At 34.6% G+C, this 26,379-nt stretch overlaps 1 protein-coding gene across 2 annotated transcripts in view; it reads right to left on the reverse strand.

Moving 5' to 3' along the window:
• EYS (eyes shut homolog) overlaps positions 1 to 26,379 on the reverse strand; it is a 1,767,714-nt gene that overhangs the window by 1,557,929 nt on the left and 183,406 nt on the right. For both annotated transcript variants that reach the window (XM_024133056.1, XM_024133057.1), the window contains exon 10: positions 18,741 to 18,750. In XM_024133056.1, the coding sequence (XP_023988824.1) occupies positions 18,741 to 18,750 (10 nt within the window). The remainder of the gene's footprint in view (positions 1 to 18,740; positions 18,751 to 26,379) is intronic.

Raw genomic sequence — 26,379 nt, forward strand, 5'->3', positions numbered from 1 at the left:
CTAAGGTTCCACTCTCTTAGAAAATTCAAATATACAATACAGTACAGTATTTTTAACTATAGTCACTATATAGTATATTTGATCTCCATAACTTCCTGTGTCTGGCTTATTTCATGCATCACAATAAAAAGATGCTATTCAAATGTCTTGTAAGAAGAAAGCTGAAAAATGTCAATTTTATTTGGCAAGATATAGACCATTTGAGTGCAGTGATGGTGGAGGAAGTCATATTTAAGTGGTCTGAAGAATAAGAGGCAAAGGAAGAAGAAAGAAATTGTAGACAGGAATTTGAATACGTTTTTACATGAGCAAGAAAAGATTTATATGGAGATAATATGGCAAAAGCGATTGTTCGTTGTGTGCTTGCGTTATATAATGGTAGCGATTTGAGCATGACTAAAAGCTGTTAGAAAGGATAAAATTATTGGAGAAAAATCAATATATAGATGAGAAAATGTATTATTAATAAACAAAGATACAGAAGAAAAGCAGCAGTCTCCAGAGCCCTCAGGGAGATTAGATTGAAGTTAAGAAAAGAAGACCCTTGAGTTTGAACAGAAGGCGGGGTGCAGGAGGGTGTAAATGTAGCCATTGTATTCTACAGCCTGATGGGAAGAAGAGGAAGCAATTCATGGACAATGATCGTCCTTTCTTTCTAAGATTGGTTCTGGGTGGCAAATAGCAGAAATTAGAGGAAGCTAAAGAAAAGTGAACAAAATTATTTGGGAAACTGACTATTAAAACTCAGAAGCCTAGTATGATATCCGAGTAGTTTGTGGGTCCATTTTAGATTGAGAATCATGGATTTATTCTAAGAGAATTCTACTTTATTATGAAATCATATAGTTTTACGTAACTGCCCAACTGAAGGCACAGAAAAAGTGTCAGCCAGATTTTTCCAGAGATCTGTGACACCTACATACATAATCAAGGAATCTTAAAAGAATGTTATTAAAATCATCAACCATGTAATCTAAGTCATAAGGAGAAATGAGAATAAAGGAAAGATTGAAGAGTAGGTAGGAAGAATGCGGGTCAATGAACTATGAAAAGAGAATATTTGTACAATAGCCACTTGAGTAACAAAGTGTAGAATGCATCAGAGGCTACTTGCTTTTTTTTTTTTTTTTTTTTTTTTTTTTGGTGGTACGCGGGCCTCTCACTGTTGTGGCCTCTCCCGTTGCGGAGCACAGGCTCCCGACGCGCAGGCTCAGCGGCCATGGCTCACGGGACCAGCCGCTCCGCGGCATGTGGGATCTTCCCGGACCGGGGCACGAACCCGTGTCCCCTGCATCGGCAGGCGGATTCTCAACCACTGCGCCACCAGGGAAGCCCGCTACTTGCTTTTTAAACATCTGTTTTTCTCATAACACAATAGAAGGAATCTAAAGATAAATTAAATGATCAAGTTCTTAACAGAATGAGTCACAGTTCTTACCTTTGTTTTACTATCATATAATTTTCTCCTAGATTAATTACATTGTGTTCCTGTGTCTTGTTCCATATCTGGAAATATTTTAAAACCAAAATAGAAACAAAAATACAAATAATTGTGAATAACAAAGAATTGAGTCATCTACTACATGGATTTAGCAATCATGTAATAAGATAAATGTATTGATGCAATTAGTCATGTTTGCCTCCAAAAGACTATTGCAATAGAGCATCATAAGCTTTAATACCTCTTTTAAAATTAGATATTAGTTATGAATCTCCAACTCTTAGAAAACATTTTTAAGATAGCAAAATAAACTACTTTGGTTAAATGTAATTATCAAAAAGGCAAAATTTATTTCCATGGATCTATTTCCTGGATTTCCTTAGATTTGAATGACGGGCCTACCTCACATGTGGAGGACCTCTTCACACACCCCAGAGTTACAATGTTGATACACAATTATGTTCCTTTGAGTCATATCTTTCTTAGAGAGTAAGTCCTGGAATTTGACTATACATTATTTATGTATTATTTATGTAAGTAAAAATTTCCAGTAGTGATATGTGTGTCCAAGCTATCATTGTTTTTGAAAAAAAAAATTATTATTATATAGGTCAGTGACTTAACTCTTGCTAAGTGGTATTTCACTGGTACTGGAAATATTTAAGAAAAGCACAAATTAAATATATATTTCAACTTGAAAACTGCATACATGTATATGTGTATGCATACACATACATACATATTTAATACCATAGGCACATACATATATAATATATATTCATATATATTATATATTCAGAAGATAAAAAGGTAGAGATCCTTAAAACTAAACAAGACAAAACCAAGAAAGCAGACAAAATCAAGAAATCAAACAAAACCAGCTCATTTTAATGAAGTCCAATGACTAGAAGAGTTAAATTCTGAAAGCAGTATGTGTAAGGTAAATTCCATCCTCTCAAAGGAGAGGTTCATAGGGTAACATTTTCTTGTGTTGGCAGAGAAAATCATGAGGTGGGCTCAAACCCAATGAAGTCTATGAGTATTGTAGATTTCATTTTGTTTTTTGCCTTGACACTGAATATGCAAAAGGATGAACAACAAAGAATGAATTTGCTTTTAAGCTGTCAGAAAATTATATGCATAGGCCTTTTTTTCTTTTTTGGAGAGTTGCACTGTAATTAGATTTAAAAATAAAACATTGGTTAATATCTTCTTAGTGAAAAGATATTGCCTCCTTTGAAAGACTCCAATCATAGAATATATTTATGATTTCTTAAAATCCTTAGTTACCAAAGAACCTGCAGCTAGTTATTTCACTTAAAGACAAAAGGCAATCTTAAATCATGAGGAGACATCATAAATTACAAGTCAAAAATGTGAATGGTTCCAAAATGCTGTGGGTGAAAGAATAGAAAAGGTTCTCCTGACAGTAAGCTGGAAAACTCATGCAACAATTGATAAGTCTAATCTATGTGGTAAAGCTGAAAGACAATATTTAGATGTTTTCATTTCTTACAAAAATGCTCTGTATTCACTTCCACTTTACCTATAAAATACACTATGTAAATAAACAAGGCCAGTAGAAAATATGGGAAATTATATTATACAGTTTCTCAAGCTTTTTCTTTTCAGAAGTTCTAAGAGAAATATTCCCGAACAATCAGAGTTAAATCTGTGTGTGTGTGTGTGTGTGTGTGTGTGTGTGCACATCAATGCATGGTTTAAACTATTAGAACTGTGGATGTGAATATACTCACCAAAAAGAAAATGTCCACCTTTATTAAATTACTACAGATCATAAAACATCAGACAAAATTCTTTGATTTCTTATAATTGAGGTAATATTTACAGTTAAAACACCAGATTTTTTGTGAGTTTGGGGAAAAGCTGATGAGCTGATGAGCCAGTAAATTTCGTACTGGCTTTTGTTAAATGTTTAAACTTTTATTCCAATCTGTGTGTTTACTTTTTCATTCATTTAGTCTTTAACTAAATCTAATACACTATTTACATACCAGTTACTATACTAAAATCTGGGGGTAAAATCATGAAAATATTATATCCTTTGCAAGTATAAACTATACTGGCATTTATTATATAGTATAATAATGCTAAAATATTTATCTAACATTATTTGACAGATCTATAATACTTGGTGAAGATCCTTTAATATAATATATAATGTACTGCTGTATTTTAAAGTATTATTTTTTATGTATGGATTTCTATAATAATTATAGCTTAAAATAAATATGTATCATTTATACATTTATAATTATGTGTGGAAGTATTTTTATTATAAAAAATACATAGGGCTAATAATTAACAATCATAAGTATTATTGAAAGACTCTGCAGTTTATTCATAGTTATACCTAATACTTGTTTATTCCATCAGAAATACACATCAATGATCATTTGTTCAAAGAAAAACTTCTCATCCAAAAACATCCAGACAGAAACATCCAAAATAATGTTTGATCAAAAATCTGGTCACTATGGCACAGCCAATTTGACATGTAAAACTAACTATCATAACAAATATGAAATAAAATACAAATCTAGAACTAAAAGTAAATTATAAATTTACTCTAAATGAAAGTATTAACCTTTATTATAATCCCTTTGATAAAAAATTGGATACAAAGTCGCTAGATGAGAAGAGGTGGCTTCTAGTATAGTAAATCTAAGTTGGATTCCTGATTAAAAAATACTTCTAAGAGAAAATAGATGATAGTTCAAAATACAGTAAGAAGATATTATAGCTTGTGGATTAACAAACACCAGACATATAAAAAATGGCTATCTTCTATTATATAAAGTATAAAATTTTTTTAAATATCACTAACAGAATGGACATGGTCTCATAATCTTAAAAAAAACCCCACAAAACTATCGACATTAAGTTTAAAACAAGTGCCTCTAACATAGCCAATTTCAGCCAAAACCAAAGAAGGATGGTCATAAACCTTGACTGAATAAAAACTAAGCAGCAATCACAGTATCAGAAAAGTTAAATATGGTATTTTAAGCAGGCCAATATATATTGATAGAACTCCTCAGAACAATAAGGAAAGACACAGAAACTGGGAGGCTGTTGGCAGTCTAGTGAGGAGAGAAGGTCTGTTTTATTCTTCTGAGTCATCTGTGATTGAGAACCAGAAGCCTTGTCCTAGGGTCTTCTATTCCAGGGCAAGGTGACCCTTCTGCAGAGCTAGGGGTGGACAAATTATTCAGGAGAGTCTCACAGAAGAATACATTACAGATCAGTGACTAGGAGAAGTTGAGTCACTTAGAGTGTCACCTGGCCTCTGAGGAAGGCTAGACCGATGAAATCACATGTTATAATATCACCAATTTGAGACACAAGGCAGGAAAAGCAAGTAACAATCAGCTGGAGAAGAGATATTAGCCCAGGTACAAAAGTAATCACAGGATGCTGTCAATTTAGAAACAGGGAGGGATGCCGAACCCACAAAATCTGACATATCCAATGTGTTTACATTGAGCTGCAGATGGAATTTTGTTCCTCCCCAGATCCATATGTTGAAGCCCTAACTCCCATGTGGCAGTATTTGGAAACAGGGCTTTTAGGAAGTAATTAAGATAAAAATAGATCATAAAGTGGATCCCTAATCCAACAGAACTGGTGAGTTTATATAAAGAGGGAAAAGGGAGCAATCTCTCTCTTTCCCCTTCCTCATAGGCACCCACCAGGGAAACCCAGGTGAGGACACACAGGAAGACAAGGCCCTGCAGGACAGGAAGAGAGTTCTCACCAGAACCAAGCTGTGATGGCTCCTGGATCTCAAACTTTCAACTCCCTGAACTTGGAAGATATAAACTCTTTGTTTAAGGCACCCAGTCTGTAGTAATTTGTTATGGCAGCTTGAGTAGGTTAAGATACCTTGAAATATCTTGCACTTCCTATAGGGAATGTTAAAATTGTTACATATGAATATTTAAAAATGTGTCTCATTTATTTGTTTTGCTTTTATCCAATTCCTTAAAAACATAAATCAGTTACATGTAATAAACTACATTTATTAGTAGGAAAAGCAGTGTATACAGGCTTTAGAGGTAAGGGAGTACTTGAGCTAAATTCAAAATGTATATAAAAGCATCATAGACTAGAGGAAAAAAAAGCCACAGAAGTCATAAAAATAAAACTGCATTTTCTGTCCTACAAACTACAATTTTTATATGGGTAGATAAGCCAAGAGAGGTAGACACTGGTCATCTTCACACACAGAGACTCCACATGCTCTTCTGAAAGGGTGAAATGTAATTCTGGGTTAAGAAGAATCAGAGAGTGATATTACACAACAGAGTGAAAAAGCCAGATTTGCATTTTAGGAAGATTCCTTTGGCAACACTGTGGAATTGGATTGGAAGTATGTTTGATTCTGGACAGGAAAATCTCTTTGGAGGCTGTTTCAATTCTCAAAATGAAAACTGACATATGTAGGCCTATACATAAGAAACACCAGTATTTCTGGAGAGAATGAATATGAGAGTGATTTAAATGTTTGTTAGAGCACATTCAATCAATGACTGACTGTTGGTGAGGGGGGTCATCCCAGAATGACCACGAGTTGTTGAGGCCAGCATGACACTTGGTTGAGTTATATTATCACTGAAATAGTGTCAAAAAAAGGGGATAGTTGATAAAAAGTGAAGTTAATTTTGGCCTAGCTGGATTTAAATATTTTCTCAATTTCTTCTAATAAATGCTCCATTAAAAAATAAATCACCTCACTCACAGAAAGCTCCTATTAAGCATCTCCTGCCAGTAGTGTTCATACAGTGAACAGTCCTATTTAATCTCTAGCTATGTGACTGATTAAACCCCTTGTGGGTGGATTGGTTAACCCCTTCTTGCAGAAACTGCTCAGGATTTCGTATCTTTACTCAAATGAGAGAAACACTTTTGGAAGTGAAGGTAGAAAAAACAACATATCTTTTCTCTTTTTCTTTTTAAATATTTTTTTCTCTACTCAAATCCTTTGAATTTTTTCTATGTTTATTCATTGAAAAGTCCTGCTGGGGCCATGACAGAAACAGAGAAGTTAAATAGTTTTGTAAGCTAGATTCAGATACATATACTCTCATGATTTTTTCATACTAATCTTGTTTGGATTTATGGTTGTTGTTGATTTTTAGTCAGATACCGCATGACTTGTGAACTCAAGACTAGCATTAAGACCAAGACTGGGAATCAGAGTTCAAGACATTCAGAACCATATACACATGTTTGAACAAAGGGAGGGAACTGAATCTACAAGCCACATGTGGGCTGAGAGAAACTGAAACTTTAACGGATGAAGTGAGAGCCAACATTTTCATAGAAAACATCCCTGTTGTGCTTTGAATCCAGATGTGTCCATTACTTTAGTAAAAAAACTTAACATCCAATCAAGAATTAGAACCAGGTTTTCTAATTCTATCCCAGGACTTTTTACCAATAACACGTACTGCCCTTTCCCTTCTTCCTTTCTTTTCTTTCTTTCCCTTTCTTTCTTTCTTTCTTTCTTTCTTTCTTTCTTTCTTTCTTTCTTTCTTTCTTTCTTTCTTTCTTTTTCTTTCTTTCTTTCTTTCTCTTTCTTCATTTACCTCTTCCTTGCTTCCATCCATTCTTCATTGCTTCCATTCATCCTTCCTTTCTTTATTCCTTCCTTCCTCCCTCCCTCTCTCTTTCCTTTTTTCTTTCTTTTCTTTCTTTCTTTCTTTCTTTCTTTCTTTCTTTCTTTCTTTCTTTCTTTCTTTTCTATCCTGTGAGTTAGGTATTGCTGTTCACTTTAATTTACTATTTCTTGAATTGTGGTGCCAAATTACTTTTTACTTTCCTTAAAGTTAACAAATATAATATTTTAAGAAATAAATTCTGGAGAAATATTTATTTATTTATTTATTTATTTACCCCCACCCCCCACCCCCGCCCAGGTACCACCGATATCTCCTCTCTGGATGAGTGAACTCAAAAATGATTATGTTGCTTTCTTATAATTTAAATCTTCCAGTTATTTTCCAAAATTCTTAAAGTTCAAATTCCTTAACATGCCCCAAAATGCTCAGGATTATCTACCCCCCATTCCATCCCTAGACTCATTTTTAAAATAAACTTTTAATTTCAGAATTTTAGATTTAGTGAGAAGTTGTAAAATTAGTACAGAGAGTTCCCTTGTACCCCACACCCAGTTTCCTCTATTTTTTAAACAATATTTATTTATTTATTTATTTATTTATTTATTTATATTTGGCTGTGTTGGTTCTTCATTACTGCACGCAGGCTTTCTGTAGTTGAGGCAAGCAGGGGTTACTCTTTGTTGCAGTGCACGGGCTTCTCATTGCGGTGGCTTCTCTTGTGGAGCACAGGCTCTAGGTGTGTGTGCTTCAGCAGTTGTAGCATGTGGGCTCAGTAGTTGTGGCTCGTGGGCTCTAGAGTGCAGGCTCAGTAGTTGTGGCTCACAGGCTTAGTTGCTCCGTGGCATGTGGGAACTTCCCAGACCAGGGCTCAAACCTGTGTCCCCTGCACTGGCAGGCAGATTCTTAACCACTGCGCCACCAGGGAATCCCTTCTCTCTTGTTACTATTGTACATTAGTATATTACATGTCTCAGCTAATGAAAAAATATTGATACATTATTATTAAAATCCATACCTTATTCAGTTTTACTTAGTTTTTACCTAATGTCCTTTCTAGTATCCCAGCAAGGATAGCACTATACTCTATTTCCAAATAAGGGCACATTCTCATTTACTGGGGTTTGGGATTTCAGAATATGAATTATGGGAAGGAAATAATTCCGATTATACACCCCAAAGTCCTGGGCAACCACTAACCTACTTCCTGCCTCTATGCATCTGCCTACTCTGGACATTTCACATAAATGGAATCACACCATATGTGGTGCTGTGACTTTTCTCTCACACTTAGTGTACTCTTTTCAGGACTGAGCCATGTTGCACCTGTGTCAGTACTGTTCAGCCCCTCTAGTGAATTTTTTATTTCAATTATTAAACTTTACAGCTACAGAATTCCCATTGTGCCTTTTTTATAGTATCTATCTCTTATTGATACTCTCTATTTGATGAAAATTGTCATCATGCCTTCTTTGAATTATTTAATCTTAGTTCCTTTAGTCTTTGAACAGATTTATAATAGCTGCTTTGAAGTCTTTGTTGGTGTAATCCACCATCTGTTTCTACTGTTTGCTTTTTCCTGTATATGGGTAACCTTTTTCTGTTTCTATGCATCTCTCATATTTTTTCGCTGCAATTTGGACATTTCAGATAATATGTCATAGCACCTCAATACAGACCCCACTCCTCCACCTAGTGGTGGTTATTATTGCTGTTTGCCTGTTGATTTATTTGTTTAGTGACTTGCCTAAATTAATTATGTGAAGTACATTTTCCCCACAGTGATGTCCCTGCTCATATGATTTTCCCCTTTTTAAAAAATCTTTTAGCTGAGCTACCTAGAGATTGTCTCTGCGGGGTGGGGATGAGGTATGTGCCATTTTGTGGGGAGAAGTTTTGCTTAAGTCTCCTTAACCAGTTAGATTTTTACCCTTTTCTGTTGGATGTGTTTGTGGCTTGGAGGATGTAAACAGAATTCAGGGAGGTGAATTACTCTTGGCTGATATCTGACCAGAGACTGTTATATAGCTCAGAGATTCCCCTCTCTGGTCGCTCCTTGGAGGGAGGGTGCCAGTCTTCCAGACTGCTGGGGATAAGAGTTATTTTATTTTTCAACTTGACTGTTCTATACATCACCTCTGGGCTAAAGTAGTTAATTGTTCAGTCAGTGTCTTCTTAGCAGTTGTGTTTAATCTCCTTGTGCCAGTGAGGCTTCCGCCCTGTGTTATGGGTCTGCTTGTGGCTTGGCAAATGTCTACCATTTCACCCCATGTCCTGCTCTAAGTGCTCTGAGTGGGTGCAACCCAGCACATGCACACAGCCTTCCCAAGCCCCAGAGGTGCTCAGGATTCCAGGAGGGCTCTTCTAAGCTGTCTCTCCCAGAAAATTCTATTAAACTTCTGGCTGCTCTGTTGTTTGCTTGGGATATGAACATAGTAGCCTCTTTGTAATTGCTATTCACCCAGATCTCCATTATTTTTGCTAATAGCCTTAAGCATGGAACTGTCCATTTTCTGTCCCAATAAAGTCAGTGCCCTCAGGCAAAGCTGTAGAACACTTTGTGCTATGGTCTGCCTCTCCCATGGGCAGAACCCCTTGCTACTGCACCAGAGCTCCAGGTGGGGACCCTCTTTTCTCAGTGATACTTCTGCTCTAAGAGTGGGTACTGGTTGTGGGGGTGTAGCCCATGATTTTTCTGCATTGCCTCTTCTGGCATGAAACCTCCATCTTATGCTTAGGCTGGGGCATGGGCAATCAACACCCAAGCTTTCTGGCATCTGTCAGGATGCAGTCCCTAAGGAAGAGTTTCCTTCTTATCAGCAGGGTTGTAAAGGAAGGGGGATCTGTTCCTCTCTGCCTCACCTATATGGAATAGAGCTTTGGTAGCAGGGGACTGGATGGTGTGATGAGAAACAAGGGCAGACTCTTTCCAGAGGTGAAAGCATAGCCTTTCTCTGGGAACTAGGGAGAGAGTGACCCCAGGTCTTCTTGGCTACACCAGTCTAGAGTAGAGCACCTAGGGTTGGGCTCCTGTAATGCAGAACTGGGTGGTAATGGTGGTGGTGGGGGACAAGGTGTGGTTCAGATTCCACAAATTCTTGCTGCTCCAGTCAAGATTTAGTAGAGTATTTCTTCATTTGTTGTATCTTCTTAGGACAATTTCCACAGACTTGAAATGACTTTTACCAGTTTAATTGTTGCTTGGCTGGGAGATGCTCCACTGAGAATACTTTGCATTCCAGAAAGCCTACATATTTTTGTTTTTAATTTCAAATACCAATCATGCATTGCTGATCCCGGCCTCATTTTCCATTATTCTTTCTCTTGGTATTTTTGCCCCAGACACACTAAACTTCCTATGTTTAGTTCCTTCCTTATTTATAGTTTTCATAAAGCACTTCCTCTGTGCTTCCCCTTATTAACTTCTTCTCAGCCTTCAGATGGTTGCTTAAACAACATTCTCTGGCTCAGGCTAGGTAAATCACTGCATTCATAGACAATACTTCACATTTGCAAATTTGAACGGCAGCCTTAATTCATTCTTCGTGTTAGTATATTTACTCCTGTCTTCTGGGAAGATTGAAAGCTCCTCTAAGGTAAGAACCTTTTTTTTTTTCTTACTTCCTACTGCATTCCCATGATCCTAGTTTTATTAATTGCCAAAATCTAGTAGGTACATAATCAATGCAGTGGCAGTGGCTAGCTGAGCTAATGTGAGCCACCATTACAAAAAATCTTGTATAATGAGATCCACAACTGTCTCCCATTCTCCATTCAGCCCTTGTTCTTAGAAGAGTTGAGCTGAAGGTTCTTATCAAAAGATCCTTATCTTATCTTATCATGTGGGCAAATAACAGAATCTTTCCTCTAGAGTGGAGGTAGAGAGTGGGTTTCCATTTTGAGTGTCTCTAATTTAATCTCCCTAAAATGCGGACAATCAACCAGAAGATTATTAAGATTATTACCACTAACCTGAAAGCTTGCACCAACCTAGGAACCAGAATCATCCCTACTGGTATTGAAGCTTGATGAACAGCCAGGTGGCCCAGAACCTCAGTCTCTCACTGATTTGCGGCTCAGGTCTGTCCATGGATCTCACAATTATAGATACTGCATTTTAAAGAATTATATTTTTGGATCAAACTTACTGTAGTATAATAGGACATTGATATATTTATTAAATTAATTTAGGTATCTTAGATATCTTCGCGGGCCTCTCACTGTTGTGGCCTCTCCCATTGCGGAGCACAGGCTCCGGACGCGCAGGCTCAGCGGCCATGGCTCACAAGCCTAGCCGCTCCACGGCATGTGGGATCCCCCGGGATAGGGGCACGAACCCGTGTCCCCTGCATCGGCAGGCGGACTCTCAACCACTGTGCCACCAGGGAGCCCAAGATATCTTGTCCTCAAATCTTAGGACATCTTCAGTTATGGTAAACCTTTTGTTTACAATGGTGAATTTCACCTTATCTACTTCATCTAATCATTGCTCCTTCTTTTGTAATTTTGAAATTAACAACAAAAGGATTTTTAAGGAACAAAGAAATATCAAATAAAAATGACTTGTTGGCTTTATCTAGCACCTTTACATAAATTCATAATTAAGATATTGTTTTAGATATTGTTAGTTTCTACATATAAGTGATGTAACCTTTAGAGCTATAGGTTCAAATTGCCATCATTTTTACAGCATTAAAGCAAAATTTCCAGTTTGAGTCATATTGATTAATTTATGGAAATTTTAACTTTTCCTTTCTATGAAGCATTAGACTAGGCACTGGAAATGCCAAGATGAATAAGGCACAGTATCTGAGTCTGAAAGGTTTATACTCTGATACAACAGATAGAAGTAAAACAGATAAACTACATGATTTATTTGGTCAGTTAATACTGATAAATATATACAAATGTTGGTGTAATATGGTGATGACTGTATGAAATGTTTTGGCATCAAAGAGGAACAGGCCCATATTTTGGACTTCCATGAATTAAAGACATATTATAGCTGGTGAAATCTGATATGTTTAACAACTTAGGCAGATGTTTACCAGGAAATTGGAAGTGGAATGAGCAGAAATTCATGCCATTAACATGTAAAATTAGTAAAGTCATAGAGGAATTTGGAGCATGGCATTTTAAGTAACTAAAAGTAGTTCAGTTGGGATTAACATACACACAATACTATACATAAAATAAAAAACAATGACCTATTGTAGAGCACAAGGAACTATCCTCAATATTATGTAATAACTTTAAAGGAAAATAATATTAAAAGGCTATATATAATGCATATATATATGTACCACTGAATTACTGTACTGTACACCTGAGACTAACATGACATTGTAAATCAACTATAATTCAATAAAAATTTAAAAATAAATAAAAAAATAAAAGTAGTTCAGTATGGCTAGAGCAAACATTTAGGGTGGGTAAAGGGTATTTTAGGGTGCTTAAAACACCATCTTTGTAGCACTCAAATTGTCATAGAAACCACGATATATCAGCTGGCATTGCAAACAAATATTCAGCATATGAGTTTGAGCCAGTTCTGCTTTAAAATGTCGGTGGGGAATTTTGTCATGGTTATTACAGAGGATGTCAAGATTTCATTCTTTAACATGGAAAATAGTATAATTGATTTACATTGTTCAAGTTTCTCTTAAATATGCAGCGGGGTTGTCATCCGCAGACACACTGTGATGGAGCCACATTTAATCTGTTGGAAGTAAAATGAAATAAATGGAATATATATGACACTCTGAAGAGTGGAATGCACAAATGTACAATGAAAATATATGGTTAAACTGCATAGTAAGACACCATGAGGGAAGAAGTCATAAGAAGAGTATTTAGCATGAAGGTTTGGCAATTTTTCTACTATAATTATTTCATACATTACATTTATTTTTTATGAAATTAATAATGCTAAGAGGTACAAGCTGACAGTGATAGCAGCATATTGAATTATGAATTAGGAGATATGGGTTCCAGTCCCAGCTCTTTCATGACAATTTTTTCACTTCAGACAAGTAAGCTTAAATATTGTAAGATGAAGAGATTGTGTGACTCTGATTAATTCACATTATAGATAATTTAGTAAAAATTTACTTGTTGATATTTGAAATACGTGTATATATACTAAGTGAATAAAGCAAGATATGTAACACAGTATTTTACAATAAATATTATTAATTTGTTAATTTAGACTATATCAATATTTATTTAATATGATTAAAAACTATTAATGGGAAAATTCTTAGAGACTCCAATTATTGATTTAAATTTTTATAATGTTACCAAAATTTCTATGATGTTACTTAAAATGCATAAAAATAAAATTTGGCATACATATCATAGGCTTGCATACTCAATTCAACCATAAACTTAAATAAAATTACAAATTATATACAAAGCTAATAAAATGAAAATTATGGTAACAGTGTTATTTTAGCAGATTATGGTTTGTAGCCACCAAGTATGTGCTTTCAACTCTTGTATGGGTGATGACTTCAGTGGGAGAGTTTCTTTGAATTTTCACAGAGTTTCTTTAAGTTTCATGTAGTTTGATTATGTCTCAGTGGTTTCACTGCTTTTTTCAAAGTGAAACCTTTCTTCACAGAGCAAGCTGGACAACAATTTGATTGTTGCCTGACATAAGCTAAACATATGTAGTTTAAATCTTCCTTTATCTTTTCTCATAGATGATGCAATTGTTTTTCTGATAAATTGAGTAGTCACAAACACAAATTCAAATGAATATATTAAAATTGAATAAATTGGGTATAAAAGATGGACACCCTGAAGATCTAGTTATGTTTATTCTTTCTTTTTCAAACTCAATCTCTTTCTCTCTCTCAAATACACTCAAACACATTTTCATACTTATATTAGCTATAAATGAAACCCTTAAATATAAAGGACATAATACAGAATGAGTTAAGCCTGGAATATATACCTATAGGTTTCCAAGAGTCTGAAGATTCCTTTCTGAGAAAAAAAAAAACTGGACTTTGTGATAACTAGCTTTACACTTTGCTCACTATTTCACTATTGGCAGCTAACCAGATACAACTAAAGTATAAAAAATTCTAATAAAGTCTCTTGTCATGGACAGTTATGGGACTACTTGAAATTCCAATATATAAGAAGTATGAAAAATTTCACTACATTTGAGAATGTCCCATGAAAGGTAGAATAGTATAGGCTTATATAATTATAATTGAATACAATTTCCTAGTAGACATTTCATACTGGTTTCAGGTACCTAAAATGAGTGGCATTTGTGCCACTTAGCAAAGAGGAGAATTGAGAAACTTTAGTAGGAAGAATTTAAAGAAGGAATGTACCACATTTATATAATTGTGTGATATTGGGCAATGATTTGCACTCTCCCTGTCAAAATGTCCTCATTTGTATAATCATGGTAATGACAGTGTGTTCATCTAAGACTATGGAGTTTAAATGAGGAAATGTTTGCAAAATGTTTATAAACGATACACAAAATCTTCTGCTAAGAACCCATTGTTAATACTGGAATACTATCATACAAATTCTTCATTTTCTGAACTAGTAATCATACATGGAATGATATATGCTTATGAAAGAAATGGACATTATATACAATATTTGATGAAAGAATAAACCACCACTTGTAACTAGCTACAGTGAGTAAAAACCCATTTTGGCAAGAGTCACAACATGGCAGGTTAAGACAGTAAAAATTACTGAAATATCTCCAACAGTCACGAAAACATTCATGTAAAACTCTGGAGATTCAGTTTCCTTTCAGTTTTCAAGATTAGTTAATAATATAACATAATATAGGCTTTAGTTATTTTTCTACATATTTAAAAACATTAATTTTATACCAAAGTTTACTTTAGGTTGTTAATAGTTTAAAATCCCAAAACTTTCTGAGAGAGTAGCATTAACATATATACACTACCAAATGTAAAATAGATAGCTAGTGGAAAGCAGTTGCATTGCACAGGGAGATCAGCTCTGTGTTGTGTGACCACCTAAAGAGGTGGGATAGGGAGGGTGGGAGGTAGATGCAAGAGGCAGGGGATATAGGGATATCTGTATACATATAGCTGATTCATTTTTTTATACAGCAGAAATGAACACAACATTGTAAAGCAATTATACTCCAATAAAGATGTTAAAAAAAAATCTCTGAACTTTCAAGACTGACCATGTGAATAGTGTCTTTTACAAAATAATAGTTTGTTATTTTAATTTATTTTCTTTTAATTCCTTACAGTTACATTTTCTATACTCAAAATTTTACAAAGATGATTACCAATAAAGGTGTATGATCCTTTAAAATATTACAATTTAATATTATTTATGCAATAATATTATTATATTGTATTGTATTATATTATATATTACAGTTTTCAAAATAGGCACAATGCACTAATCAACAATGCTAGAAGTAATTTTTATTCATTTTGAATTAATATTTTACTGTATCCCTTGCCAAAAGAAACAATCCAAAACATCAGCATTATTCTTCTGAAAACATATCAAATTTTGTTATCTGAATTCCTGGGTGTGATTTGAGTTTACTGAAATTATTGGACCTCTTTGATCATGATTTTCCATTTGTAAAATAGAGGTTAATACCTCTCTTTGTGTGTGTGTGTGTGTGTGTGTGTGTGTGTGTGTGTGTGAGAGAGAGAGAGAGAGAGAGAGAGAAAGGGAGAGGGGATAGAAATAATGTGCATGAAAGCATTTAAAAAATAACAATCCAACATAATTTTGTTTTTTTTATGATTAACATAATGATTACTCATTTTCACAGTTTTGAAACCTGTCCCAAAAGAAATTTAATCAAAAACTCCCATATGTTTTGGGGATTAAGTGTGACATATTGGCAACAAGTAAAGACAGCCACATATATGGCTACAAAATTTATTTTCTATACAATTTCATTCAAAGTAATTAATAATACACATGAATAAGAAATGTTTAAGTAATAGGAGCATAACCGAGAAGAACAGGTGTACCTCCCGACTGTGGGAGATCGGTTACATGATTTAATGGAAATAAAAGTACAGTAATTATATTGATATTCTTGACAAAAATTCTTGGAAGAACAGCAAACCGCTGCTATGTATTTCTTACTGTAAAAATTTAATAAAGGGAAACCTCACTTAAAATCTGGAGCTCAGAAAGGGGACCCCTCATGCCTGACTAGGATAGCAGAGCCCAACAGGAAGAAGAAAGACTCCCTCTTCTTTCCTGGTCACAACTCAGCCAACCAAAAGCCATGGACCTTTTTAAGGCTCTCCCAACTCCCTTTCTCCCTCTATAAAAGAGTTCTCCTTTCCATTTTTGCTGGGGACTTGGCTGGGTCTCACCATGATTGAAGACCCTGAATTGCAATTATTTGCTGATCCCAGATAAACCCACTTTTGCTGGAAAAATAACTGGCTGTCTATTCTTTTTAGCTCAAAATTATAATGGGTCAAAAAAGAAAAACTGAGGATAACAGAGGCCTTATTAAAATTGCACTTTCCTAAAATTTTTATAACAGGCTTTCCCACTGGAACATCTACTTGAAATTCCTGGTAGTAGTTTCCTAGAACATTTGAAAATAAGTATATAAAAAAAAATCCTCAAATAATGATTGACTTTTTAATTATGAGGAAAATTATTTACTAGATTTCACATTAAATTGTAGAATATGTTTGTTTTTTAATTGTATTTAAGGATTTTGAAATTTAGTTAGACTTACATGAAACTGAATTATTTCTTATCTATATGTTAGTTACTTTTTATTGATTTATTCTGCTTTATTTAATGGCATTGTAAAGGGAAGTTATTGAAATTAAATTTATAAAATACATACCCTCAGTGTAGTTATTTGAATTGAAGTGGCTGTTTCATTTGTGCAAGACTCCCTTGCCATTCTTCTCCCTTCATGCATGTTACATATATGACCGAGTTACTATTGTTTTACATTCTTAGTGGTATTTCCTATCATACTCCTATGTTTACTAGATGCTTGTAGTCTGTACCTAGTCTCCATGAGAGGGTGGGTAGCAAGTGGACATTTATAAACATTTCAGAGTTGGTTGTATTTCAAAACCCATAATCTGATCCAGATCTCACTGCTTTTTGCCAAGAATCACCTCATTTTCTGTTTTCCTTTGATCTAATTTTTAACATAATTTAATTTTGCTGTTCTTTATAATAACAATTCACATCTGCAATTTCTGCTTTTTTGTATAAAACTGTTTTAGGAGTTTCCATCTACAATATATTGTATTTCTACTTATCAACTAAAGGAATTCTAGAATCACTCTCTTGTTCTTCTGTGCCTTATTTATGGTTTTACAGTTGATTCTTTCAACATAGACAGAAGGTATTTCTTAAAGTTCTGTCTTTGATCATGTAATCTTGTTTGGACAAAGGAAGACTAAATCAAGTGTCAGCTTGTATTTTAGGGATTGCCTTGTGCAGAATATTGACTCCTGCTGCTCCAATACTCTGTTAAAAAGAAGTGCATGCAATAGCAAAGTTATAGAAGCAGATATAAAGTGATTTTTGAGTTAATATAGAAAGTGATTTAAAGAAAATAATGTACTAATTGGCAAATTTCCTATAGATAACTTTAAAATAAATTTTTAAGTGGATTTTCTGTACGATGACTCCATTCCATTATTAAAAATAGCCTTGTGGGGCTTCCCTGGTGGCGCAGTGGTTGAGGGTCCGCCTGCCGATGCAGGGGACACGGGTTCGTGCCCCGGACCGGGAGGATCCCGCATGCTGCAGAGCGGCTGGGCCCGTAGGCCGTGGCCGCTGGGCCTGCGCGTCCGGAGCCTGTGCTCTGCAACGTGAGAGGCCACAGTGGTGAGAGGCCCGCGTACCGCAAAAAAAAAAAAAAAAAAAAAAAAAAAAAATAGGCTTGTGTGCAAAATTACTGCATATCGTTTTAAACAGTCTTATTCATATGACACTAAAGTATGTAATTCAGTGTTTTAGTATATTGAGAGATTTGTGCACCCATCATTACAAATGTAATTTTAGAACAATGTGTCATCACAAAATAACCTATTAGAATTCAGTCCCCAGGTCCCCACCTCTAGGCACCATGACTAGTTTTCTGTCACCGTAGATTTGTTTCTTCTGGTATGTCAGATATAGAACCCAACCACAGGAGAGTTTTGTGGCTACCTTCTCAGCAAAAAGTTTTCCCAATCTGGGCCTCCTCAGAGTCAGCTTCTGTTGCTTTCATTTCTCTGTAAGTTCTGTTTCTTTGTACATCATTTTTTGTTGTTGTTGCTAACTGGATAATTTAGATAATACATTGTAGCAACTGGAAAATTATACTCCAAATTATTTTTGTCCATAGCCCATATATCAAGTTTTCTTTATAACCAGCTATCCAATCACTAATATTTTGCTATAGTGGAAAGAAAATATTTTAAAATAAATCAGAATAAAATATTAACAAAATAATTTTTATGTTTTAGAACTATATTGTTTGGAGAAATTTTCTTAATCATGTTTATTTTGAAAAGAAGAAGTTTACATGTATTATAAAGTCTGTATAAAATATGAAAGGCCATACATTTGTGATTCTAGATTGCTTACATTTTCTCCTTGTGATATACTCTTAAAAAGAAAAAAGAAGAAAAAAACACCTCAGATTGTCTTTTGTTTATTTTTTCCCCAGCTGGTTTGGCAGCTCAGTTTCACCATTCTCCAGAGAGCCCGCAGACATTTATGTGATTTAATGGCCTGCTATTATTAAGCCAGAGATATTTTATTTTATGTTGTGATCGCCATAACTATTGCATTAACATTTGAATAATAGGCAATATCACTGAGATGTATCAATGTATCTTTCAGTGACTCTATATCCCTTTCTTATGACTTGCTTATTGATGCATGATAAATACAATAATAACAATAATAAGTCATCAAACATTCTGGCAGAACTGTGGGTGGTGGGGGGATGGGGTTGAAGATGTCTGGAAATTGAGCTTGTTGAGAGACTGTTCAACACAGGAGAAATGATATGTGTCATATTGTCCCACAGTGAGAAGACAGGGGACATAGGGATGTCCTAGTGTCAGCAACATGTGCACGTTGGGTGCGACTGGAATCTCTGGTTGTGTTTCTGATTAGCCTATGGAACACAATAATAATGGAGCCAAACAACCCAATCAAAAAATGGGCAGAAGACCTAAATAGATTTCTTCAAAGAAGATATACAGATGGCCAAGAGGCACATGAAAAGATACTCAACCTCATTAATTATTAGAGAAATACAAATCAAAACTAAAATCAAATATCACTTCATACCAGTCAGCAGGACTATCATCAAAAATTCAAAAATAATAGATGCTGGAGAGGGTGTGGAGAAAAGGGAATGTACTTTTTACATCTTTTACACTGTTGGTGGTAATGTAAATTGGTACAACCGCTATGCAGAACAGTATGGAGTTTCCTTAAAAAAACTAAAAATAGAGCTACCATATGATCCAGCAACCCCACTCCTGGGCATATTCAGAAGAAGTGAAAGCTCTAATTCAAAAAGTTACATGCACCCCAATGTTCATAGAAGTACTATTTACAAAAGCCAAGACATGGGAGCAACCTAAATGTTCATCAACAGATGGATGTATAAAGAAGATGTGGTACATATATACAATAGAATATCACTCAGCCATAAAAAAGAGTGAAATAATGGCATTTGCAGCAACATAGATGGGCCTAGAGATTGTCATATCGAGTGAAGTAAGTCAAACAGAGAAAGGCAAATATTGCATAATATGGCTTATATGAGAAATCTGATAATGATACAAATGAACTTATTTACAAAACAGAAGCAGACTCACAGACTCATAGAATGAACATATGGTTACCAGGAGGGAAGGGTGGGGGGATGGGATAGTCAGGGAGTTTGAGATTGACATGCACACAATGCTATATTTGAAATGGATACCCAACAAGGACCTACTGTATAGCACAGGGAACTCTGCTCAATATTATGTAACAATCTAAATGAGACAGAATTTGAAAAAGAATAGAAAAAAATAAAGAGAGTCATTAAAGAAGCAGTCAAATCCTATAGGACATATATCATCTGGAAGAAAAGAGAGAAAAGGAATGTGAAAAAAGTAGTAATCATATTGCCCTGCAAATCATATCACCCAACAATCTATAAGGATTTCAAAAATTATGGTAATACATACCGAGGGCAGAAAAAAATTCCAATATGCAGAAAGAAATATCAGAACCTCACCTTACATGCATATTTATCTAAATATAAGAAAAAATAGAATCATGCCCTAAAATGTTTAATATTCAAATTGATGTAGGTGTGCTCATTCACTCCATAAGGCATACACATGGCACTGTGCCCAAGGTACCCTGAAGGAAAAGAGGGAGATCCACAGTGACTGCAGGACACCTTTGTGGTTCCCAAACTACTTGTCATATTTCAGTATATTGTGATGCCTTCTGCTGTTGAGTGTGTCCAAATAAGTTGATTTAAGAATATTTTATAAATTTAATAACATTTACCCTTCAAAACTGACGAGGTAAAAACACAAAACAAAACAAGAGAAACTCCAACAACCGTAGAATGAAATTAGAAGCAATGAGAATGCAAGTGAAAAAAAATGGCTTTGCTAATATTTCTCACAGTATGACTACCTCAGCCACATTATGGCATAAGAATAATAGTCTAATATGATAAGAATCCCAAAACTTAAAATGACAACAATTTAAAATATGGGTACTTGACTAATGACTTTATAAAGCCATAAAAATTAGTAAGACATACAAAAACTAAGCATCTTAAATATGAAGAGAGAAATGAGAGCATTTTCGCAATATTTAAAATCATGCAACTGTTAATTCATTATTTTATACAATTTCATCCAACAATCCTAAATATTTAGAATTCTATTTTGAAATTTCTTACTTAATAACAAAAGACCCAAATCTACAAAAAATTAAAGAAATATCTATTTTTCTAGTTATGGAGAAAATGGTTTAAATACTATTAAGAAAACAGTAGGGCAACAAGTAAAAGTCTGTTGTCTGTAAACACTGACAAAGAGTATGCATAGAAAACATTAAAAACATTTTTTTAAAACAAGCATTAGAAAAAATTTTCAATGTGAAAGACTTTTTTTTTTTTAATTTGAATTTAAAGTACAGCTACTTGTAATATGTTCCACTTCTGGCATAATATATAGAAAACCACTAAATGAAAAATGAACTGGAAAATCATTAAAATGACTTCTATATAGAAAAAGTTGGCCATTAATAGTGTTTGCTTTGACTGTAGTGGAAAGAAAAGATTAGGTCACTGAGATAGCCCATATGTTAAAGGCATTTCTTGCATCAGTAGTAAGTAGCTAAGCAGGCTACCAGCAAAGGAGGTGATAACTGGAGGGCATCACTGGTGACATACCACGGTTTTACAATTTGTATTGTTGGTGGAGAGACCCCTTAGGAGAATCACACAGGAATCCACACAGAAGTCCTAATGTTGGATCAAAGTGTAACAGAGGCAACAGAAGATGTCAGCTTTCTGAGATGTTAGAGATGCAATGCTCAAAGACATGCTTGTGGATTGTACACTGGATTGTGTGTAAAATATTGTAGTCATGGATGACACAGACTGAAGTTTTGTCCTGAGCAACTGACTGGATGGTGAAGCCACGAAAGCTTTCTGTTAAGGGGGATCAAGCACATGGAAACTACAGTCCATCGCCAGCATGATGGACACTGGAGAGTGTTCTGGAAAATCCAGCACAATAGAAATGCCTCCCTCTCAGTTCCTGTATTTTTATTTTCCTAACAAATTTGACTTAAAATTTAAGCCTAGAACAAACACATCAAGTGTATCTCCTTGTCAGCTGAGGAGAAGAAACACCATCAGTTTGTATTGCTCCCACATTTATAAGACACCTACTGTCATCCAAAACACAGCACCATTTATGGATTTCCCTGGGGTCACTAGTGAGCAGCATGGATTTTATTCACTAAAAGTTTTTGGAAGAAATGTAATAGGGTCTTAATAAAAGTGATTCCAAGATGACAATGAACCCAATGCTGAAAATGTACTGTCTGTTCTATTTTTTATCCCAACTTATTTTCAACCATATTCTCAAACTGGCATAAGAAAGAATCTCAAGCAGATAAAGTGACATCATACAAATACTCTTATAATGCAAATGTCAACAATATAGATGGGCAAATTTGAGTATAAACTCATGCACATTATCAAAATTATTGATAGATATCTTAGCCCAATAAATAGATCTTTTTTCATATTAAAGACCAAGTAAGAAATCAACATCCAAAGGAATTAGAGTCTACCAGACCATGTCAGATTATGCTTCTGTATGGAAAGACTCAATATTGTAATAATTTCAGGCCTCACACATTAATGTAGTTTCATGAAATTCAAGTTATAATGTCAATAGTTTTTTGGTTTTTTATGTGTGGGGGGGAGATTGTTGGTTAATATGATTTTAAATGCATGTGAAAAAATTATTGAATAGACAAGAGTATGAACAATAATAGAAAAAGTGGAGAGAGAATTAGACTTGACATAATGTAAACAAGCAAAGTGTATGTATAAATAGACAAACACATACTGTTATAGCATTGCAAATCCAGATATATTTAGGTCTATTAAATGGAAAAATATTGAAATATTTAATAAATTAAAAAGACAAAATGAAAAAAATAGATATCTAAAAAAATAAAATTAATTGAAAATACATTGCAAAGAATATATTGCACCAGAAAGAAAAATTATTGCTGTGCCATCAGATTATATAAAACAAACAATGAAATATTGTTTGAGATGAGCAAATCCTTACAAATGATAAAAATTCTATTCTAAAGGATCAAAACTATTTTCATATCTTTTGAAAATGCTATAAATCCCTAGGATTTCAAAACAACAAAAATGGAGTTTAATTGCTTGTAGGGAATATAAAAATAAAGATAGAGACACTGTTCTCAAGAAGATGACTAGAAACCAGCTCTGGCTCCAGGCAACAGGAAAAATCACATTCCATCCAGTCTTTCCCACTGAGTACAGCTATAAAACCTAGACAGAAAGCATGCAGAAGCTGTCTGACACCTCACAAAATAGAAAGGGTAGAAGATCACAACTCAAAATAACACCAAAATAACTGAGTTTTTTCCCCCTCTGGTATGCCATTATTTTCTCTCTGGTGTCCACAGCATGGGAGGAATGTGTGCGAATTGGCCACTGGGGTGGAAACACAGAGAGCTACAGAAGAAATCTAGTTCGAACTCAGACTGCGGAGGGAGATTGCTAATGCTCAGAGATAATACAGAAAACCTTGTTCCCTTTTTTTTTTTTTTTTTTGGCTTTTCTCCCTTAGTGTGCACCCTGGCCCCTAAACAATTCCATGGTGGTAGTGGAAGCTGATTGCAAGGGTAGCTGGCATTAGCCAAAACTCTGAAGGAGGGTTACTTTCTGTTTGCTAGAATACCGATTCCAAGAGGGTGGGACCAACTCCCACTGTTGTTATTTTTCCTTCTTTGTCTTTTTGCTGCTTGGTCCTAGGTGTGAGTGCAACTGCCCACTGTGGAGCACAGTAACTACACCTCAGCTTTCTGGCAAGAGGAATGAAAAGGGGGATTTCAGGAAAGTAGAATGCACAGGAGAGATGGCAGAGAAAGAGGAGGTCAGTAAGGTGACCTCATCAAATGTTCAATGCATTCCTGGACTCACGCCTGGCTGCACAGATGTGGATCTGGTCCTATTCAGCATACCAAAGGCAAAAAATATTGAAATAGTAGACAGAGCACCACTTATCTCCCAGCTTGGCCACAGGTGGCTCTCATCCAGGACTGGTGTGAATCATACAACCAAACCTTTGAAAACTGAAGGAACATTCAAAACACAACCCACAGAAGGCAGGTTGGAACTTGTGGCCAGACTTAACCTGATTAACTGCTTGCTAAAACAGACAAAATAGCAATATTCTCAACAGTATTTAAATACGATCAGCATCTCATACATAGTATTTTAAAAGGTCAGAATACACTCTACAATTAACACATGGAGAATAAGAAAAATCTCAACTCACACTGGAAAATCCAATCAATAGATACCAATGTTGAGATGTTGGATTTATCTGGCAAAGACTTTAAAGCAGCCATTAAAAAATGCTCTACTAAGTAGTAATGAAAACTACTGAAACTAATGGAAAAATAAAATCTAAGCAAAGAAATGAAAGTTATAAAGATGAATCAAATAGAAATTTTACAACTGAAAAATGAAATAACTGAAATAAAAATTTTCACTGAGTGGGCTTAATTCAGAATGAGGATGACAAAGAAAAGAGTCAGTGAACTGGGACATAGATTAGTAGAAATTGTACATCTGAATAAAGAGAGAAAAAGTAGTGAAAAAAAGATGAGTAGAGCATCAGAGTCTTATGGGACAGTGACAAAAGTATTAACATTTGTGCCATCAGAGTCCCAGAAAAAGAAGACAAAGGATACAGTACTAAAAAAAACAAAAGAAAAAAAAAAAAAAGAATGGTTGAAAAAGTCCCCACTATGCTGAAAGATGTAAACCTACAAATTCAAGAAATGCTGGGAACTCCAAATAATAAAACATTAAACAAAATGAAAACCAAAAATAGCCATGCCAGCCATATAAAAAAGAAACCAAAGGAAACTAAGGTAAATATAATGGTATTTCAAACAAGTAGGTATATGTGGGTATAAAAAAGTAAATAGAAACCCTTTTATTTGTTAGTTATTATTGAAATTTTTAACATCCTATTTCTTTCACTGATTTTCCAGGTATTCCCTGAACCACAAAATAAATGCTACTCTCTCAGATTCCATTCTCAGTAAAACTTAATCTCACTGAAATGATTAAGAGGATTTAAAAGAAATCTTTATGTCTATAAAGTCACATGAGAATGTCACAAGTTCTAAGAAGTGTTGCTGAAAAGAAGCCTTTAAAACATATACAAAGGTAGCATTTCTTTTGATAGACAGATTTACTTTGATCTCTTAGAACATTTTTCAAATTATTTGGGCAGTTAAGCATTGCTCCTCCTATTCAATCCTCTATAACACACACACACACACACACACACACACACACACACACAGACACACACGTCTGCCTGTTGATTTAAAGATGAGTTTTTTGGGGGGATAAAACAGGTGTGATTAAACACCTTTAATCAGAACATAAGCATTCCACCTCCATCTCTTTTTTAATAAAGTAAAGAAGCCCCAAGTTAAGGTATAAGAAACAAAGAATTCAGTTTATGCAGGATGGAGTGGAAAAAGTTCTAATGACATCTGGCATCTGGTTATGTAGCAAGGCTGCTGGTTGAACGGGATGGAATGTTAATTATAAGTATCAAAATGCCTACCTTTTGAGTATCTGACAGAGAAATCTTTTTTAAAGTTTGGTACAATGAGAAATTGATAGAAGTGGAACTATAGTGTTAGATTTTGAAGTTACAGAAAGAATTGTTAAATATGTAATATCCTTGAAAACAAGACTCTGTAAAAGGTAGAATGTAGGACAGAATTTTAATATTTTAAAGACACTCCCAATTTATTACAGCTGAAAATAGTTGAAAGTTATGTAGAGCTGTTCATATAAGTGATATTTAGTGTCATGCAGAATAACCTGTTTGTTTATTATAGTATTGTTTTCCTTCTGAAATAAAAGACCCTGGTCATTTGAAATGGTACAAAAAGAGAAGTTACACATTTTTTACAGCATGAAGTAACATTTTAGTAAAGATATTAATATGGTTTTATTTCAACTTCACTTTTGAAAAGGAAAACATAGTAATTTACACATTTTTAAGTAAACCATGCCCATAATGTTCAAACATTAGTGAGCGAGTTTATCACTTGAATTACTTTGACAAAATTACTTTCAAATTAAAGATGAGTGCTGTCATTTATATGGACATCATTTTGAAGTCAGTTATAGAAAAAAACATGGTTGTAATTTAACAATGGAAAAAATAATTTAAAATGGGCTGAAAGCAAGGAAGAAGGTCTGATGCATTGGAGGAAAAAGTTGCACTTTCAAAGTCATTTAGTCCACAATTTTCCCAGTTTTAAGTTTGCCTGGGATGTAGGTGAACCTCTTCTGAAAATGTGCATTGCTTTTTGTGGAAACGTTTTTCATGTGGAATTTTGATTTCTAGCACAGTGAACATTTGCATTGTCTAATGTGTATGTTAGTTGTATTTTAATCTTAAAAGAGAAAAAAATGTTTCCCTGTAAATA

This window comes from Physeter macrocephalus, chromosome 10 (genome assembly GCF_002837175.3).
Source record: "Physeter macrocephalus isolate SW-GA chromosome 10, ASM283717v5, whole genome shotgun sequence".
Lineage (NCBI taxonomy): Eukaryota > Metazoa > Chordata > Mammalia > Artiodactyla > Physeteridae > Physeter > Physeter macrocephalus.